Genomic DNA, 20,793 nt, shown 5'->3' with positions numbered 1-20,793 from the left:
TTAAGGAAGATTCATTATGTCAGATGAAGGAAAAAACAAAAGACCTCAATTTGTAATGAATACTTGAGCCAATATGGGTTTTATCATAAGTTTTGATATCAACAGGTTGTTTATGTCAGAAAAAAAGATCGCATATGTTTCTGCAACGAATGTAGGAAATAAATCACTTATATATGTCAGTCACTAGGCACAGTCACACATTTTTCATTCAAAATCTCCAGAAAAATCTCCCATCACAATATGAAAAATAGGCAAATGTCAATGAAAACATAAGACTGTCATATAACTGACGCTACAAAGTATCGAATTCCAAACGAAGAAATTGCTCTCAATTCTATATAAAATTTACATCCTATCTTAATTCATGGGGGAAACGCATATTGTGGAATTGACTTAGGTTCTAATCATTCCTTTTTTGTTAATTGACAGTTTGTAGCGAGAGTTTTAAGCGGTTTTCACAGCCTTAAGTTCACAAAATGTTTTCTTGTTCGCATATTTTTTGTTCGGATTTTGGTTTACTTTAGATAAAAAAAATTTTGCACAAAATAATTTGTTTTATAATTTGGTACCGGCCCTGCGGTGATATAAGGGTTGATGGTGACAAGAAATTGAGTTTAAAAATACCAGCAAGCTTTTCTCTTTTTTGAATTTTCAAAATAGTTATTTTCATACTACACTCCTCATTTTTGCCCGTGAGTTTTTGGGAAATAATTAGATGGTAGCGACATAATGTAATAAAACTTGCTGTTTTTATATTGTAAGTTTTTTTGTCAGTTGAAACAAGAATATAAATCGAGTTCGCAAAATTTTCGGTTAGAATGGTGGCAAATTCAAATAATTTTTCATGTCTTTTCCCAAAACATTTTCCACTCCGATAAATCATAGCAGTACTTGACTACTTGATAGCGTTAATTGAAAATGCCGTACTTGAATGTTTGAACCGACGTTTGCACAAATTCGGCAAAATACTTAAAAAAGGTTTTTTGTACATCAGCAAAAATTTCAACTCTTCTATGAATATCACACTTGTAAAATCATTCTGATGCAAAAAAATGATCAAGAAGCTGTGGATAAAAATGAAAGAACAGTTGTGGGCGTCTTCCTTTTTTTAATGTTCGGGCAAATCGCGCCGAACGTAATTTTTGACAAGCTTTTTAAAAGGCACGCAACAGTCACCGTTTCGTTCTGTATTGGAGCACAGAAAAGAACTTAGAAAATATCTTAGAGCTTACAAACTCAACTTATGTTAATAAACTCAGAAAGAAAACAAACTAACCAGGTTTATAACGACAACTGCAGCTAAGATTTTAGAAAATGAATGTAAATTAGTTTAGTCTAAATCTGTATGTTTGTCAAATATTGATGTTTATCTACTAATATTGAATGGGAAATGCAACTTTCTGAACGATCTCAAGTGAACTAAAGTTTTGCATGTAATAAATAAATGACGCCCACTCATACGCCCCAAAGTCGCTTGATTTTTGATACATTAACTTTTTAACAAATGCACACTGTAAATGTTTTATTTATATTTCAGACTATATATACGACTGATTTTTGTTAAAATCTTCACTCTTCTCTTCTCTTTTAAGTCTCATAAATTGATTTATCTTTTTCTCTCTAACATCTTTTGAGCTTAAACAGCTTCCATCTCTAACTTGCCGAAACTCGTCCGGCTTCATCGGGGTTGTTGCGCTACCATTTCCTCAATCCTGCTAACATTCTGTGTTGAGGAAAGATGCTGGGAAACACGTTTTTGGTGCAAAATCATTACCCAGTCAGTCAGTACTTGTGTCAGAGGGGGCTTACAATTTTGCAACCTTGGTCTCAACGATTAATTTAATCCTTCTCTTTGATAAACCGAGGCACCAGATAATAGCAGAGATAATAGTTAATTTATTCCTGCTCTATTAATTGTAAATTTTATTTTTTTTTTAGTTTTACAGAAAATTATTAAGTTCATAAAAAATACGAAAACAGCATCTGTTTTCTCAAACCTGTTTTCTCTCACATTTTTTCAATCTTGTCTGTCTAATTATGGGAAGTATTTTTCTTGCTGTTCAAAAAACTGCTAATCGCTGTTCCCGAGGTAAGAAAACGTAAGAAAAAAAATAATTTTGATACCCTTGTTGAAAGTTCGATTTTAACTAATTTTGATTAAGATTTTTAAGTTTTATCTATAAATAGAAGTGGAGATTTTGACAGGCTGGCAATCATCACAATGTTTGTTTTCCGGTTCATCTTATTATTCATTAGGATGAACTTTTTGACAACTCGAAACACTTCTATGCGAATAAACTGTTCAATGGCCCACTTTATTCATCCTCCATTAATATTTTTGACCGATATAGTTAATCAGATTTTGAACGGATGTAGCAAAGCTTAAGAAGTAAATGATTTAAGCGTGCAGCCTGAAAGGACCGATCAAATCGGATCTTCTCTCTCCCGGTTCAAAATGTCCAAAGTGTGCAATTTTAACCCAGCTTTTAAGAAAATAATTGATTGCAAAATTTTGCAAGAAAGGGTTCTGCTAAAAATATTACGTAATAATTCAATAATAGTGATATTCGCTGAATCTTTAGCTCAATACTCGCTTAGTTTCAGCGTTTCCATTTCAAAAGGCTCAAATAATGTGAAGTCAAATAAGTTGTTTGAAAAATTCTCAAAAAGCAATCACGCAATAGAGAAAAAGATGGCTAAGAAAACAGAGTGCGAGCTTGGAAACTGTGACAAAGCTAGGAAAAAAGGTACAGATAAGAGTTGAATGTTCTGAAACGAGCTAATTTTTCATAAAATTCCGTGGCTTTCAAAGTGTTTCCTCCAGTGCTTTTCAGCGCGTTATTATGTAACTTTTTTGAGCTTATTTTTAGTGCATTTCCAACTTATAGTTCCTCGACTTTGGCTCGAGCGCTCGCCCTAACTTATTAATTTCTGCTCAAAGTTCAGTTGAAGCCTGTGACGCTTGGTAAACTTACAAAGAAATCCTTGCGGAATTTGCCTCCAACACCCGTCACTATTTTTCCATTCTGTCCATCTTTTATTGGAGCTCCTCCACCGCCTCCACCTATTCCCAACTTGGGATAACCAGTGTCGGCGTCTTCTGCTGTTAAAAAAGGAAAAAAAGCAAAGCAATGATCAACATAGTACAGCAAATTTTCAATGAGCAAAATCTAATTATTAAAATTAAAAGTTTTTACGCAGTTCATTAATGTTATTTGATTTTGGTTAAATGTACCTATGGTCAATTCGTTGGTTTTCCCTGGATAAGGTCTCATGCCGAAATTATCTCCGATCAATCTGACCTTGATCAAAGTATCCTCCAATCAACGTATTATGCGCTGAAAATTATCTTTGCGCTATAGCCTAAAGCAATGCGTTTGCGCGTGAACAATTTTCTGCGCAGCAAATGCGCCCGGTTATGTATGTATTCAGTATGCATACGCATTGCTTGCCTTCAGACTGAAATACGCTCAAAAAAGTTCTTATCACATTCTCATGCCATTTATGTCGAGACTTTTGTGTTCTCAAATCGAAAACAGCTCAAGGCATAGCACCTGCGTGATACTTTCGTACCGAAGGGAGCGCAGTAAATTCTTCTACTCTCATAATGAGTTGGAAACTATCTCTACTCACAATAAACTATGATCGACTCTTTTGGGTTCAGATCCACATCTGACCAGGCCAACTTAAAAACTCACTTTCAAAATCAATTAACTCAATTTCTATAAAAAATGATTTTGTTGGGCACATTTTCATATTCGCTAGGCTCATCTCTTAAATGCAAAAACAAGTATTAGATTTTGACAAAATATGGCACAGTCTACAAAATAAAATTGATTTTTTTGTGTCTGCTTAAAAATTGTCCTACCTCTAAAAAGATTTTGACTCAATTGTTAGGTTTTGTATGCTCGATAAAATTGCTAATCATTTTTTTGTGGATTCTGTAACTTTGAGCAGCGAAATCACTTGAGTATGCTTAAATAAGTTTGATCAGACGTCATTCCAGCCGCCTGGGACTTTTAACTGGGTTGATTCAAATAAAAAACTTAATGGTGTAAACAGGCACAAACTAAAATTCAAAAGTAAAAGTTCGCACATGATGTTCCGACCCACGCTCATCCACATTTTTGACTAAATTGTCAAAAATTTCACGGCAAAAACTGAATATCTAAATTTAAAAGCACCTAGTAACTAGTAACAACGTCAAAGTGCAGTAAGTTAAAACCTTAACTACAGAAATTTATTTTTTCTTACAATACGGCAGATGGAAAGTTTTCTTAATGAGACTGGGTAAAAAGTCGACAAAAAGAACGAACAGTGAGGCGAAACTTAAAAATTAATCAACATTTTTTACAACAAGAAATTTTACAAAACCAAAAGGGCCTGTCTTTGATTAGACTAAGCCACAGAAGCGAACTAAAGAGATGCTCAAAAAATTGCATACGATTTACGAAAACACAAACTATTGCTACCATTAAAGTCATTAGCTATCATCTGAATATTATGTATTTTTAATTCAATTTTTCGACTTTACTGATTCAGTTGAAGGATTTAAAATGGGAGATTGAACAAGTTTACTTGCGCTACATTTGAAAAGCATTGGGAACTGTTATTACGCGATTGTTCTGAAAGAAGAGAAAAAGAAACACAAAAATTGGCCACTCAATAAACGTTCAGAAAAACGCATATTGTCTAACAAACAAAACATCAACGACAAATAATAACAATAGATATGTGATCTTTTGAATTACAAGAAATTGGACGGGACTTCTCATTGATGAAAATAAGTTACAAATTGGCGAAAAGAACAACAAAAACTGAAAAATTTTTTGAAACTGAAAAATAACTTCAATATGTTTATCATAAACTTTGAGCCTATTCGCTTTAAACTGACTGCTTCGGGTAACATCATTTATTCAATGCTCAATTAGAAGCCGATGAGAACTGTCAGCAGTTTACGGCTACCTAAAGAACAAAAACAGCAATTTCAAGAAAAATTTGAGCGAGAAAAGTGTCGAACGCATTAAAAAAATGAACTTTTCACAAAAACTCTTCTATTTTCAATTAGTTTTTAAGAGCAAAGGAATTTTTTTTATTTTTATTTATCAATATAAATTCAAAAAATCAACAAACATAAACATAAATTAGAACCACGAAGTTTTCGAGAAAACACGTATTTTCAAAGCAATTAATTTCATTAGCTTTCAACGCAAGCCGGTAAATACGCTAAATGACGTCTCGATGGGACAATAGGTTTCTTTGCCAATCATATTTCATCAATATGGCCCTACAACAAGTTGTTGACTATGAAAACGACAACAGAGACAGGCAAAGACCGAAAATTCAGTAGAAACGTGCCAGAAGAATATGTCGAAGCAATTCAAATCCTAATCTCTTCTCTGAAAACTGTATCTATGATCCTTTGAACTTTCTCTCTGAACCAACGGGGACGATCAGCAGTAGGGTGATGTGATAAGATTCCAAAAGGATCCAAAATTAAAATAAAGTACCCGAAAATTAAAATATGAAATCTCGTGGCATTGAAGTTTTGAAACTAATAGGTAGAAAATAAAACCGCTATCCAGATTAATTTTGGCTGCAGTAGAACGGAAAGGGATTCTGCTAGTACTGGCGTTGACCAACAGTTCACGAAAAAAAGTTTAGGATTGGTTAATATTCAAAGAAACTTGAAAAATAATTTTTAACTCTTAACAGCCATTAAACTCAAAATCTTTCAACGGAGCTCAATATCTACGCTCAAATATAACCCGATGAAAGGAAAAGAATGATTGTTATGGCAGATAATTAACATGACATCACAATAAGTCTTATGATTGTGAAAACAATAACAAAAACAGGCAAAAACCAAAAATTCAGTAGAAAATTGCGAGAAGAAAGTGTCGAAGCCAATTAAACCCTTAGCTTTTCATTGAAAACTTTATCTGTGAACCACTGAAAGTCCCCTCGAAGATGAGATTTAAATAATTTTTGGTTATTGTGTATAATGTTTGGATAATGTAATAAGAGTTCAAAAGAAACGAAAAATACAAAACTATCCAAAAAAGTTTTTTTAAAAAAATTGAAATCTTGTGTCATTGAAGTCATATAACCAATAGTTAGATTAATAAAACCTCCAACCAGAAGAATTTTAGTTGCAGTAAAAAGCAAGTGGGTCTTGTCAATACTGACACTGACTGAAAGTTCACGAAAAAAATTTAACACTTGTTAGTGTTCAAAAAAAAGTTTTCGAAAAATCATTTTTAAATTCTTAACAGCCATTAAATGCAATAGTTTTCGACGGAAGTCAATAAATACAATCAAAAATGCCCCGATGGGAGTATATTTATGTTTGTCATGCATAGGTAATCAACAAGACATCACAATAAGTCTTATGACTATTAAAACAACAACAAAAACTGGCAAAAACCAAAAATTCAATAGAAAAGTGCGAGAAGAACGTGTCGAAGCCATTTAAACCATAAATTTATCTATAAACTTTTTATCTGTGAGCCACTGAACATCTTCTTTAAGCCAATGGGAGCTGTTAATATTTGGATAATGTGATAAGATTTCAAAAGTAACCAATAATACGAAAATACCCCATTTTTTTTTTAAAGTTTTTGAAACCTTGTGTCATTGAAGTCAAATAATCAATAGTTAGAAGATAAAAACGCTAACCAGATTAAGTTTGGTTTTAGTAGGAAGGAGGAGGGTGCTGTCACCTCTGGACTGACCTACAGTTCACGATAATAAGTTTGGTTCTTTAATGTTCAAAAAAAATCGAAATAATATTTTTTAAGTCTTAACAGCCATTAGCTGTCCGCTCGAAGCACTAGATATGGTCACTTAATGCTCATTATGGAAAATATTGCACTGTTAGTCAATGAATCCATGCCATAGGACTCCAAAAAATTAGTAAAACCTCAAAAAGAAATTCAAAATTTCATTTAAAATTACGAAAACTCAGAATTGAAGCCAATGAAAACATGAGCAATTCCTTGAAAACGATGTTTTTGTTCATTGGGCCCTAATTGACTGTAAAGGAGGGTTGTCATTAATAGAACCTTGATATAAAAAGTGACTTGTCTCTAGCTGACGTAAAAAAGCAAAAAAAGAGAAAAGTTTTATAAGAAAAAGAGCTCTCAAATAGAATTCGAATTTTTTTTGATAGTGGACTTCCCAATGAGACCAGAACTAGTCTTTTTTAATCGCCTTTAGTCTATTAGGAACAAAAAATTGGTCCATTTTTGGCGTGAAATTTAATTTTGAAATACTATTTTTATAGAAAATATTTTAAATTGGAGAAAAATTGCACTAAAAGTGAACAAATATCGCGTGTTCACACAAAACTTCAATCCTCGATAACTCCTCGAAAAAAACGAAAATAAAAAAAATCTTTTTGATTTTGAATTCTACGCTGGACCAGCTTTTTAATGATACCACTCACATTCCTCTACGACGAATATATCGATCGGCCAAAATTGACTGAACAAAAAGAACCCATTTGAGTATATAGTTCCTCCCCCCTCAAGAGGGATCGGAACAAAAAAATTTGAAAATCCCCGTGTTGAACACCATAAATAAATCTTGACAAACATATCCAGCCATATATGGTGACCATATTGATCAGTTCCGACCCCCACTTTATTTATGTTGAAAATTGAAATATAAAAAACCTGATCGGCTTGATTTCTTGCAGTCATTTTGCTCTGATTGTTGCGGGAGTCCACGTAACCCAAACACATGCTGAAAAGATTTTGTGACCTAAAAAATGCCATAGAATGTTGTATCTGGACGACAAATTCTTCAGCTACATACCTCTAATTTCTCCACTTGACCTGAAACATTTTATCACTGCCACTATATCAATTAATTGTAAACTCAAATTTGGCACTGGACGAGGAATATTAGAGGTTAATAGTTTGAAAGATAAACCAATTTTTCAGCTCAGCTTCATTTTCTGAACACAAAACTCTAGGAAGCAATGACACTTTTTTGGACAATTGTTAATCTCTAATATCCCTCATCCAGCGCAAAAGTTTGGGTTTGTATATAAATTGATTTGAGCAACGTATCATTAGCGTCTAAACAAACAGTTCACATTCTTTGCGTTGTTATGAATTGATTTTTAGGATTGCTCAATTAGTATAAAAAGGCTTCTTATTTGTAAAAAAGGCTCTTGTTTAATGTGAAATCAGGCATGCTCTGATTGCATGCAGATCACTACTTTCACTCAAGATATTACATTCCTTTAAAAACGAATAGCTTGCTCAAATTAACCAAAAAAACGATCCTGCTCTCTGATTGTTACAAGATAACGACTACTAAGAATTATTGTTTGTTCTTTTTTGGTTTCAACAAATACTTTTGTTTAAAAGTTTCATTATCCCGTAACAATGACAGCCCAATTTTCTTTCATTGGTCCTAGGTATTTTAGTGGTTACAAAAACGAAGTTTAAAGCAAATTGAAGATTTTTTAGCTATGTTCTGAACTTTCAGACTACTTTAACAATTTTTAGCCCAATATTTTGTCTTTTCTGTGCTTTTATTGGGCATGGAACAGATGAACTTTGCTCTTCGACACTTCGAATTAACATCCCGGATATTGGTGTCAGAGGAAATCAGCGCTGAATCAGTCTAAAGAAATTCTGTTTTTTTCTGTGGTTGGCCAAATACTCTGTTCATGTCCCAATTTACACTGGCTAGTCTTAATTTTCAAATAAAATTCAATGCATGAAAAATAGTATGTTCAGCTTGACTTCCGCGTACAAGTTTTGCTACTTATAACATTTAATTTTCGTAACAAGTCGTAGCCACTGAGCTAAATGAGGTTTGTGGGAATTACCTATAAACTAGTTCAAATATTAGGAGCGTGTTTATCACTATATTGACTACAAGTTATAACCTACAAAAGTATGACTTTATGCTGCTCAGAATTAATTCCGGCGCTTGAGTAAATTATCATACTATACAGGATAAAGTTAGCCTGGGTGAATTCAGTATAGTGCGCATAAAGAAACTTGATATGTAAGGTTGCAGAACTGAATTTAACTACTGTTATATGCTGGTGCAGCACGGAAATGCTCTCAGACCCAAGTATGGGACTTCTAGTCAATTTTGTTCCCAATATTACCAAAAACTGTAACTACTTTCTTCATTTTCTTACAGTTCTTTTAATTTTTTCTTGGGAAACAGAGAAGTTTATGAGCTTATTATGGTGTATGTCGAAAATTATCTCAAATGCATGAGAGAAAGCTATTTGTTTTTACGTGAACCTTTATAGTTTTTGACTTCTTTTTCTCAACTTTTTAGTTCAAATTTAATTTTGACTAATTTTTCTATTTTTATCTGTCTTGATATAGCAGTCTTTTTCTGATTTTCTGTTCAACAACTACAATTTTTTTGGATTAGATAGAATTTTTCGAGACAGCTCTGGGAGTCGTTTCCGGATTTCTTCAGTCTAAGTTTTGCTTTCTTTTTAAGAGATCTTGTAATGGTTTAATAATAATTTTGTTTTTCAAGATCTTACAATTATGCCTTTTTTGAAGGAATCTCATTACATGATAAATATAGCGATTTAGTGCTATAAACTTATTATATGACGTTTTTATGCAAAAGTATTCAAAAGCCCTCAAAACTTCTTATGCAGAATTTTGTAATTTTCAAGTTTCGTCCAACAGAGCTCTTTATTATATGTTGAATTTGGGTATTTTTGCACAATTATTAGGACCAAGTAGAAAATGAGTCAACTTTGTTTTTTCCCTGGAAAACCTTTGCATCTACGTTGGCACAGAAATTAGGGAAGATCACAATTTGGCACAATTTATCAGTCTAGTTTGCCATTATTTCTCGGTTCAGTCACCTTTAATTTGTTTTAGAATTATTCTTAGTGAAAAATTATTGATTCGATGAAATAGCTCTATATTTGATAAGAAAATTGATCGTTGTAAATGGTTAAAAACACCGTTTTGGTACTTTGAAAATGAAACTCAATAACCTGTGCGACTCTGAATCCGCCGCATGTCCGAGTCATTCAAGGTACAGCACACTGTCTTCCGCCTATGATCAATTACACCATCGCCTCTTGTTGCAATAGTCCTCGGATAATCTGAACCAAACGTTTTCAAACTTGCTGTTGGAAAAACATAAGCAAGCTCAAAAAGATTTTGGAATAGAACTGAAAACAAATTTTATAATTGAATCAATCGACGTTTTAGTGTATACAAGGATTTGCCTTCTTAAAATAAACTCTCTGTGATATTAAAGAGTTAATTTTAATGCAAAAAACGGGCAAAATTTTTAAAAATTTCAATGTTACGAGCCTGTACAGCTATCGGAGTGCATTTACATACATGAAATCCGACCATTGAAAAATACAACGAATAACGAAGTTCAACTATAATTTATTATAAATTACTATAAATTACTATAAATTACTATAAATTACTATAAATTACTATAAATTACTATAAATTACTATAAATTACTATAAATTACTATAAATTACTATAAATTACTATAAATTACTATAAATTTACTATAAATTTTACTACAATCTGTTTAATGGTGAAAACAATTCAGTATAATAGCATATTGAACAGAAATGCAAAAACGTTTTGACGTTTTCTCACCCCTATTAGTTTCTTCCCGATCATTTAAACCCAACTATTTCACCCCAATTTCATTTCACCCCACTTTTAATTCCCTAATTAATTGTTAATCAATATTTAAAATGAGGGAAGCGCCCGGGTCGAGGTGTCACCGCCATTCAACGCAAAATTATGTAAGATAAGCGGTTAATGCGGAAATTTTTGTAAGATAAGCGGTGAATGCGGTGAAATTACAAAAATCAGGCGGTGAATGCAGTGAAAAAAACTTTATCGCCTGGTAGCGCTGAAATTACATAATTTCACCGCTGAATTTAGCGGTGAAATTACATAAATTCACCGCTTCGAAAAAAGGTTCAAATTATGTAAGATTAGCGGTGAATGCGGTGAAATTACATAAATTCAACGCTCAACTTAGTGGTGAACTTACATAAATTCACCGCCTAGAAAAAAATGTTACAGATGTTTGAGAACAGCAATGAATGCGGTGAAATTAATGGTGAGTGTGAGAGGAATTGGTAGATTCGCCTTCCCACTAAAACTACCCCTTAATCTTACATCTTTTTGACAATTTTTTCTAAGCGGTAAATTTATGTAATTTCACCACTAGACTAAGCGGTGATCTTACAACAATTCACCACATTTCACCGCTAAAATATGTAATTTCACCGCTAAAAATTGCAAATCTTACAAAAATTCACCGCGCATGTTTTGCAGAAAGTAGAGTGAATTCGATTTATATTCGAACAAAAATTAATTGAATTTAGTGAGAGATAGCTCAGTGGAAGAAGAAGTGGATGACATGCAGGAGGTGAGAGGTTCGGACCCTTTTAGGGGCGGTGAAATTACATATTTTAGTGGTGAATTGTGGTGAATTTTTGTAAGATCACCGCTTAGACTAGCGGTGAACTTACATAATTTCACCGCATTCACCGCATTTCAACGCTAAATTACGTACGAAATTTGCGGTGAAAAAACTAACTTTTCACCGCTTATCTTACATATTTTTGCATTTTTTTCTCGACCCGGGCGTAGCGCGTGAGTTTCGATATAGGGGTAAAAATCGATGTTAAAACATGCGGGTAAGATGACTCAATGAGAAAAGAAGCAGAACCATACAAAACTATTGTTGAGCTTTGAGCGACCTCAAAATTTGTCACAATCAATTCATCAATTCAAATTTAATTGAAATTAAACTTAATTAAAACAAGGCGGCTCGCTAATGTGCGTTCGCACATGATGTTCCGACCCGAGCTTATCAACATTCTTTACTTAATTGTCAACCAAATAACCATATAACAAAAATAGATATTTGAGTGCCTCATTACAGCACCAACGAGATCTGCCGTTAAAGAGACTACGAGAAAAAAAACGAAACGAATTAGCAAAAACAAAAATTTCACGGCAAAAACTGAATATCAAAATTTAAAAGCACCTAGTAACAACGTCAAAATGCAGTCAGTTAAAAAATTAACTATACGAATTTACTTTTTCCTAACTATACAACAGTTGGAATTTTTTTTAATGGGACTAGGTAACAAGTCGACAAAGAGAACGAATAATGAGGAGAAATTCAAAAAATAATCGATATTTTTTAAACCGAGAAGTCTTAAAAAGCATTAGCATTTAACTAAATAAACATTGACAAAAATTACTAAACATTAAAAAATTACTAGAAACAGTTTCATATATCAAAAGCATTTTAATGAAGTGTTATTTGAATATCAATTGATGACTGAAATAATGTTTGTTCAGTAGTTTGTGTAGACCGTGTAATAGTAATTTTAGTACAATTATTTTTTACTTGATGCCTAAGCTTGAACTCTGTGTATATTTCGCTTTCTTTCAACGTTCCAAAAATAAATGCGTGGAAAATGTTTTAATTTGGCGTAATTGTAACTTAAAAAATCGTTTGCGCAAACTCTCTGTTCGCTGACTTGAGATTCTAAAAACTTCTCCACATTCATTATTTCACTTTCAAACTTGAAGTGTCAATATTGACTGATAAATTTTATAGAATCAGAATTAATTTTATTCTTGTACCGCTAAGCAATCTAAGTTGGCTTTTTGTTTTTTGTTTTAGTTTTTTTCTAAATTCTAGTTGAAAAAAGCTCTGCTTCGATATTGCTAAAAAGATTTATGAATGCTAGTGCCGAAATACGTTAACATCAATCTCTTTTCTGCTCCCACAATCAACAAAACCAACAGCACCCACCATCACATAATCATAGAGAAATAGAAGAGACGAGAGAGAGAGAGAGAAAGCACGAATGAGAGAGACAAAGAGAAAGAACATGATATAGAGAAAGAAAGAGATTGATAGAGAGGAGAGAGAGAGAGAGAGAGAAAGAGAGAGAGAGAGAGAGAGAGATAGGAGACAGAAAATTGTTAGAGAGAAAGAGAGAGAGAGAGAGAGAGAGCTAAAAGCATAAAAAGAATAAAGTCATGTGCTTTCATCTACTTCACCCCTCTGACCTATTGTATGTTCTCAATAAATTTCACTGAACAGTATTTTTTTCCAGATGCAGTTTAGAGAGCATAAATTTAATCATGACCAGAAGTTTCCAAGTTGAATTGCTGCATGATCGCAGGATATTGATCCGAAAACAAAATACTTATGTTCAGTTTTTGACTCACGCAGATTATGGAGTGTATTAAGACTCAATTCACCCTCTCGTGGGAAGAATTTTATGGCATTTTTGGTTACGTTTTTGACGCGCTCCTGAGTTCGAAAACAGTCGTAGGCAGGTTTTTGCACTTGAATTTACCAAAAAATCAAAAATTACAGGATATTGATTTCACCATACACTAGCGAAAAATACAAAAGTTTCTGCGACTAAAAGGTTCTCATGATATCAAAAACGGAATAATAACGGATGCGTTTTTGAACAAAAGTTGTATGATTAAAAAGCTGTTCACATGTTTATAAATTATCTCTAGGGTTGTCCCGCTTTTCACCCCTATTTGTTTATCCCCTATCTTTGAACCTAATTTTAATCATTTTTTAAAAACTAGAACTCTTTAAATTACAAAAATAAACACTTGGCCATGCCTCGCGAGCCATGGCCATGCCTAAGCATCCCGTGGTAGCTGATGCGAGAACATCACAACCGCTCTTGTGACTAAATTATCAGCTTAAATTTGATAAAACATGCGGGAGTAAATGAATCGGGGTGAAATGATGTAGAACCATCTTCAGTGTTTGCGAGACATTGTTTTTGCTACAAAGTTCCTATATCTTGTAGTTTTGTGTTGTTCGTGTTTTTCGGTGCTTTAAGACAATTGTGTCGTGTATTATTTAGTTTTTCGTTTTTACAATGCTGAGCAGAGTCTTTTTCTTCATTATGGAAATAATAAGGCTTGTGAACAAAATTTTGTGTACATTTTGAAAAAAATCGATGAGCTTTAATTATGGAAGTTTTGTATCAACCATTTTTCATTATTAACCAGTTTTTACTGTTCTTAAATAGGTGCGATCAAGGTTATCTTGTTCTCAGATCATGTCATCTTGCATTTAGTTTGCATTAAATTTCATCCTAGTGCTTTTTTGATCGTTTGGTGAGAAGTAACACTGAATTTAGACCTACACCTAGGTACTGTTCAGCAGATTCCATATCGAAATACTCTTTAAACAACAGATTTGAAAGTGTCTGTTGATTTAAAGTAAAAACCGATTCTGAATCTTAAAAGAGAGAGAGAGAGAGAGACAGAGAGAAAGAACATGAAAGAGAAAAAGAAAGAGATTGACAGAGAGAGAGAGAGAGAGATAAAAGGATAAAAAGAATAAAATCATGTGCTTACATTTACTTTGCCCCTCTGACCTATTGTATGTTCTCAATAGATTGCATTGAACACTATTTTTTCCAGATGCAGATTGGAGAGCATAAATTCAATCACGTGCAGAAGTTTCCAGGTTGAATTGCTGTATGATCACATTATATTGATTTGAAAACAAAAAAATTAGTTTCAGCTTTTGATTCAATCAGATTATGGGGTATATTACGACCCAATTCAATATCTCGTGGGAGGAATTCTACTGCATCCTTTTTTGTTGCGTTTTTGGCGCGCTCAATTTTAGGCCCTCTTCTTCCAATTGTCCGTCTGAATTGTCGGGTTTTGTTTAGTTCAAAAAAAGTCGTAGGCAAGTTTTAGCTGTTTTATATTCCAAACGATCAAAAAATTAGAGGATATTGACATCACCGTACACTAGCAAAAAATGTAAAAGTTTCTGCTACCAAAAAGGTTCTCATAATATCAAAAACGAAAAATTAAGGGACGTGTTATTGAATAAAAGTTGTATGATTAAATAGCTGTTCACATGGGTATATATTATCTCTAGGGTTGTGCCGCTTTTCATCCCTAATTGTTTATTCCCTGTCATTTGAACCTAATTTTAATCATTTTTTTTTAAATTAGAACCCTTTAAATTACAAAAATATACACTTGGCCATGCCTCGCGGGCCATGGCCATGCCTAAGCATCCCATGGTAGCTGATGTGAGAACATCACAACCGAACATGTGATTAAATTATCCGCTAAATTTTGACAAAACATGCGGTGCTAACGGAATCGTGGGTGAAAAGAAATAGAACCATCTGCAGTATGTGCGAGACATTGTTTTCATGCATTGCTCCTATATGTAGTTTTGTTTTGTTCGTGGTCTTACTCGGTGCTATGAGGTAAGTGATTGATGTCATTTAGCTTTTCGTTTTTACAATTATGGAGTCTTTTTCTTCATTATGGAAATCATAAGGCTTGTGAACAAATCTTGAGCTTTACTTCTGATATTTTGTATCAATCAATTTTCATTATTAACCAATTTTTACTGGTTCTTAAATAAGTTCGATCAAACTTCCCAGTTTGAGGTCCAGACCCAAATTTTGGTCTGATCAGACTTTCCAGACCGAAACTATCTCTGATCAGACTTTCCAGAGGGAAATTCACACTGATCAGACTTTCCAGACCCAAGTTACCTCTGGTCAGACTTTCCAGACACAAAAGGTATTTGATCAGACTTTTTGAGACCGAAGGTGTTCTGATCAGACCATCTTCAGACCATGGTCCAAACTCAAATTCAGACCATAGCCCAGACCTTAATCAGACTATGATCAGACTCAAGTGCTCTTGAAGAGGTTATGATCAGACCCAGTTGCGCTCGAAGTATTTATGGTCAGACCCAGTTGCGCTTGCAGCCATTTATTATCAGACTGAAGTGCGCTCGAAACTGGTTCTGATCAAACTCAAGTGCGCTCGAATAAGTCTGATTAGAGAAAGCTTTTACTAATGAAAAAATCTAATTTTGCTATAAAATATTCATTTCATAAAAACTGATGTTTGCAGTATTTAATTCATCTAAGGAAAAATCAATTATAAAAGTATTGGTAAAGAAAACGAAACCCAACTGTTGAGAACAAATTTCATTAAATGTATTGTTTAGTGTATGTTTCTGACCCAATGGATGAGTTTAGACAGCTTTCCACAAGAAACATCGTGGTCTCCATTTGATCAAAGTTTCTTTTGAAGGAGACCGGCCTCTGCTATCAGCTGGATTCCTTTTTTCTGATCAGAGATACCGGAATTCAGATGAGTCTCTGATCAAAACGCAGCTATATGACTGCCTCTTGGCAGAGCCAACATCTCTCAGTAAAAAAAAAACAAAAAAAAATGAAAAAAAAATTAATGCGCTCGAAATGGTCCCTGATCAGACCCAATTGCGTTCGGAAACATTTCTGATCAGACCCAAGTGCGCTCTAAGAGGTTATGATCGGACTCAATTGCGCTCGAAGTCGCCTCTGATCAGACAAAAGTGCCCTCGAAGAGGTAATGATCAGACCCAAGTGCGCTCGAATCCGCTTATGATCAGACTTTTCAGACCAAATCGACCTCTCATCAGACCATCTCCAGACCATTGTCCAGACTGTAGTGCGCTCAAACTTCCTTCCAGACCCTGTAATTTCGGTCTGGGAACTCACGGGTGTGAGCTCGACTGGGTCTGGTCATAAACCAATTTGGGTCTGGACCTCAACCTGGGTTATGTTCTCAGATCTTATCCTCGTGATTTTAGTATACAACGAATTTCATTCTAGTGCATTTTTGATCGTCTGGTGAGAAGTAACTCTGAACATCTAAACCTGGGTACTGTTCAGCAGATTCTTTTTCGAACTACTCTCAAAACCACAGATCTGAAATCGACTGTTGATTTAAAGTAAAAACAGAGTCTGATTCTTAAACGAAACTTCATCAAAATGTTGTGCTCAATATTCTCTCACTCGATGTGTCATGATGAGACCACTGATCCAGATCATACTTGTACTGGATCTTCTGAATCTCAGTTGGGTTGTTGCTCAGGGTTATCTGTCTCCTGACACTCATAACTGTTCCAGATCCATTACTAACGTTGCCTTTTCCATTCACGTCGGCTTTCTTCTGGTCGAGTAGAGGTGTTCCAGGGCAGGACTTAGTCGGCATCAAAGGAAACTCTCTGGAGTCTACACCAAACAAGCGATTGGACTTATTCAATGTTGAAAACTTTGAGCTGCTTCGGACCCCGGGGGTACACGTTTATTTAGGAGGAAATAAACCCCTACGGAAGAAAAAACCACTTAACTTTAGATAGGAAATTAATTGCCACGGAGAAAATCCACGGAAATAAACCCCCACGGAAATAAGCCCCCACGGAAATAAATTCACATTTTAAAATTGAATTTTGGTCGTGATAATTTGTTCGCTTGTGATATTTTCATATTAAGTCTCACTGGCCGCTGAGGCATGGCCATGGCCCGCGAGCAAAGGCCAAACGCCCTAAATGCGCAGCCAATTATTATTTCCACCTAACAGAATAACGTGCGCCACCAGCCATTTTCATCATAGAGAATTCTTCCTCAAGCTAGCGTTACCGCTCATTAGTTTCGTCCAAATTTATTGTTAGAATATAAAGTCAATCACTTGATATCTATAATTGTTGAAGGGGTTTTGAACTGACCTGCGCTTGCATTTTCCATGGGGCGATGTTTGGACTTGGATATTGTGGCTGGAATCATGGCCGGTTTGGGTTTTTCCTTTTTGAATCCCAACGCAAATTCCTCCTCACACAAATGCCCATCTAAATTGTTTATTCATCCAAAAAAATCAGCATAAAAAGTACTCTCAATGAAATTCATATATTTGTATGTTTATTTCTCTAATAAGATATGCTGAATACTGTGCTAGGTGGAAGAGATATCATGGTTGTCAAGATAGCCTCAAATGCAATGTAGAACCACACAGAATTGCCTGACACAGAACTTTGTATCCTATTATTTTTATCGTGTAAGATCTGCTGGAAAGTTTCTATACTGTAAAAACTGATGAAACGCATACTTTGATAAATGCTGTAGGAAATTTGTAAGATCTTAGAAGAATCAGTGCGGTACACTGTCTTCATACCACTCAAAATCGAAAGTTGATGTTTTGAATGTATCATATATGCCCGCGAGTATATTTCTTCAGACCCACTTGAATTTCGTTTTTTCCACCGAATTATCGAGGTTTAATTTTTGTGAAAAATATGATAAAATTGTTAACGACAGTGTTGTTGGTTTTACCTCAAATGCCAGCTGAGTGTCGCTAAACTGTCTGATTCATTTTTTGGCTCCAATTTTTGCTCATTTTTTCAAAATGCAGTCTTCCTTTCATCAAAAATGGCAAGAAAAAGTCTTGTTTTGTCCACTTTGTTTAATTTTGCCGATTTAAAACACCTAAAACTGCTGACAAAAAAAATTACCAACTGCAAAGAGGCCAAATTAAAATTGCGTTTCCTTTGAGAGTTCCCTTGAGTTAAATCTTTTCCAGTTTTTTTGCTAATTTAACTCGATAAATATCGATAAAAAATTAACTCGATCAAAATGCAGCGTTCATTTAACTCGATAAATATCGATAAAAATTAACTCGATCAAAATGCAGCGTTCATTTTCGAATTATTGACTTTGTTTTTTTTCAACTTTACCACATTCTTAAAATTTGGAACATATTTGTGTAGCTAAACAAAAAAAAGCAATAGTAAGGCTAGTTTTGGTCTATTTGTTGATTTCTTTACTGTGCAAAAAATAATTCGGATTCTGATCAATCGCTGCTTTGTTTTTTAAAAAAAACTTAGTGCTTTTTATGTCGACTACAAAAGAAAACAAATCAAATCAAGAGTAAAAAATGGAAGGACCAGTTGGATTCCTAAGTGTTTTCAAGGAAATTTATCAGGTTGTTTTAGTCGATAACTTCTCGTTCTTACTTTAAAAAAACTTATTTTCAAAATAAATTGTGGATTATTCATTATTGACACTTCTTTGGGTTTTTTTTCTGGTAATTTTTTTGGCTTAAGGTCAACAAGGTCAGGTCAAATCGTTTTTCTAACGGACGAAAACTTATTGCGGCTGTAGGTTTTCTGTAATGGATTTTCGGTTTTGAAACAAGGAGTTTTAAGAAAAAAATTTCCTCTTTTAAGCCTTTTCCCACCATTAAAGTTCATTTTCTCGTCTTATCAAATTAATAACTGGTCAGATAAAATTTTTTGGGGTTCAAAAAGAAGCGGCAATTGATCATTTAGTTTTTTCAGTGAATTGATCTTGGTTTCAAAGGATTCGACACCGTCTGCAAGAAGAAATTAGGGATATTTTTTAACTTTAACTTTATTTGTCGTTCTTTTTATAGTCGTATTAGAGAATCTGGTCAATTGCAGGTCTCAACGGCTTCCACTGGTTGAACAAAGAAACCTATTTACTGATTTCAGTTGATAGTAAAAGAATTTTTAAAATTGAAATTGATTTACTAAAATATAGACTTAATTTTTAATTCTGCAGTTAGCTGTTTTTTCCTTACTTGTTGCCTAGTCTCAATAATTGTGGTTCGCATACAACACTAATGATGGTAGTAAAAGGAACAACTGAACATATCTAATGTTTTTAGTGCATTGTTTTTTGTTTTAATGACTACGACACACTTTTTGGTAAAAATGCGTTTTGACTTTTGCTTCTTGTCTCTATTTGCCGTTTTTTCTCCTGCCTTATGGTATTTTCTGAATAATGAAAGATCTCAACGGTTTTTGGAGAAATAATTGAACCTTTTGAAAGGTATCGGTTGATAGCTAATGGTTTAAGTACTTTGACATTAATTGTTTTCGAAAAACAAAAATATGTCTTTTAACTTTGCCGTCTTTGTTCTTGTGTTGTCTACTCAATAACTACTCTCTTTAATCATAGGTCGTGTATCATGTTATCGGTGCTCAAAGAAGGCACAAGTGGTTGTAGTCTATATTTTAGGAATAGACTATTGTTTTATGGGCTTCGACACCGTTCTTTCCAGGAATTTAATCTGGACGACGACATGTCTCATTGCCTTCATACGTAGATATGAATAACCTCAAATCTCTTCAAAAAATTCAACCAATAGCTGGTGGCATTCATCATTTGAAGTTAATTGTTTTCAAAAATTTTAAACTCTTTTTTTTTTAACTTCGATGGTTCTTTTTTGTCTACTTTGTTCAGAGTTTTACTAAGGATTGATTCCCACTCTTTTCTAGAGAATTACATTATCATTTGCCCAGTTTAGGTTTCATTTGACATCATTTTGAAAGAAACTTGAGTTTTATGGAATTGTTCCACATCTTCCTCATTTTTGTAAACAATTAACTCAAGAATGTGAATGAGTGGGGTCGGAACAATATGTTCAAGTGCACATTGCCAAGCTTCTTTGTTTCGTTGCAAAATTTTTTGGGAACCAATACACTTGTTGAGCGTTTTTGGCTATTTTGCCACAAAAAGACTGAAGACAATGTTCGATACAATGCTTGGTATCCAGGCGAAAATCCCGATTCGTCAGGAGAAAAGCCAAGAATCTTTCATCCGCGCGCATGATTAAAGATGTTTTCGTAAAAAGAGCCATATTGTGGCCTCAAGTGTACTGGTTTCTTACTACTTCCAGGAATCTTCAAAATTAAAAACCTCTCGAAAGCAACATGGAAGAACTTTACACGCAATGCAAGATTTCCTGCAACCTTTTTTGAATATACACACACACACAAACACACACGCACACACACACACACACACACACACACACACAAACACACACACACACACACACACACACACACACACATATATATATATATATATATATATATATATATATATATATATATTATATATATATACAA

The 20,793-nt window shown here is 34.0% G+C and overlaps 1 protein-coding gene across 1 annotated transcript in view; it reads right to left on the bottom strand.

Annotated features, from left to right (window-relative positions):
* Window positions 1-20,793, bottom strand: part of LOC142336612 (uncharacterized) — a 102,024-nt gene that overhangs the window by 22,466 nt on the left and 58,765 nt on the right. Inside the window, exons 13-18 of the mRNA XM_075385523.1 lie at window positions 17,590-17,709; window positions 16,877-17,095; window positions 9,998-10,108; window positions 7,819-7,838; window positions 7,677-7,746; window positions 2,976-3,103 (exon numbers count right to left, since the gene is read on the bottom strand). Coding sequence (XP_075241638.1) covers window positions 2,976-3,103; window positions 7,677-7,746; window positions 7,819-7,838; window positions 9,998-10,108; window positions 16,877-17,095; window positions 17,590-17,709 — 668 coding nt within the window. The remainder of the gene's footprint in view (window positions 1-2,975; window positions 3,104-7,676; window positions 7,747-7,818; window positions 7,839-9,997; window positions 10,109-16,876; window positions 17,096-17,589; window positions 17,710-20,793) is intronic.

The sequence above is a fragment of the Convolutriloba macropyga genome, chromosome 3 (genome assembly GCF_964194025.1).
Source record: "Convolutriloba macropyga chromosome 3, txConMacr16.3, whole genome shotgun sequence".
Classification (NCBI taxonomy): domain Eukaryota; kingdom Metazoa; phylum Xenacoelomorpha; order Acoela; family Convolutidae; genus Convolutriloba; species Convolutriloba macropyga.
This window is presented reverse-complemented; position numbering and strand designations above follow the sequence as displayed.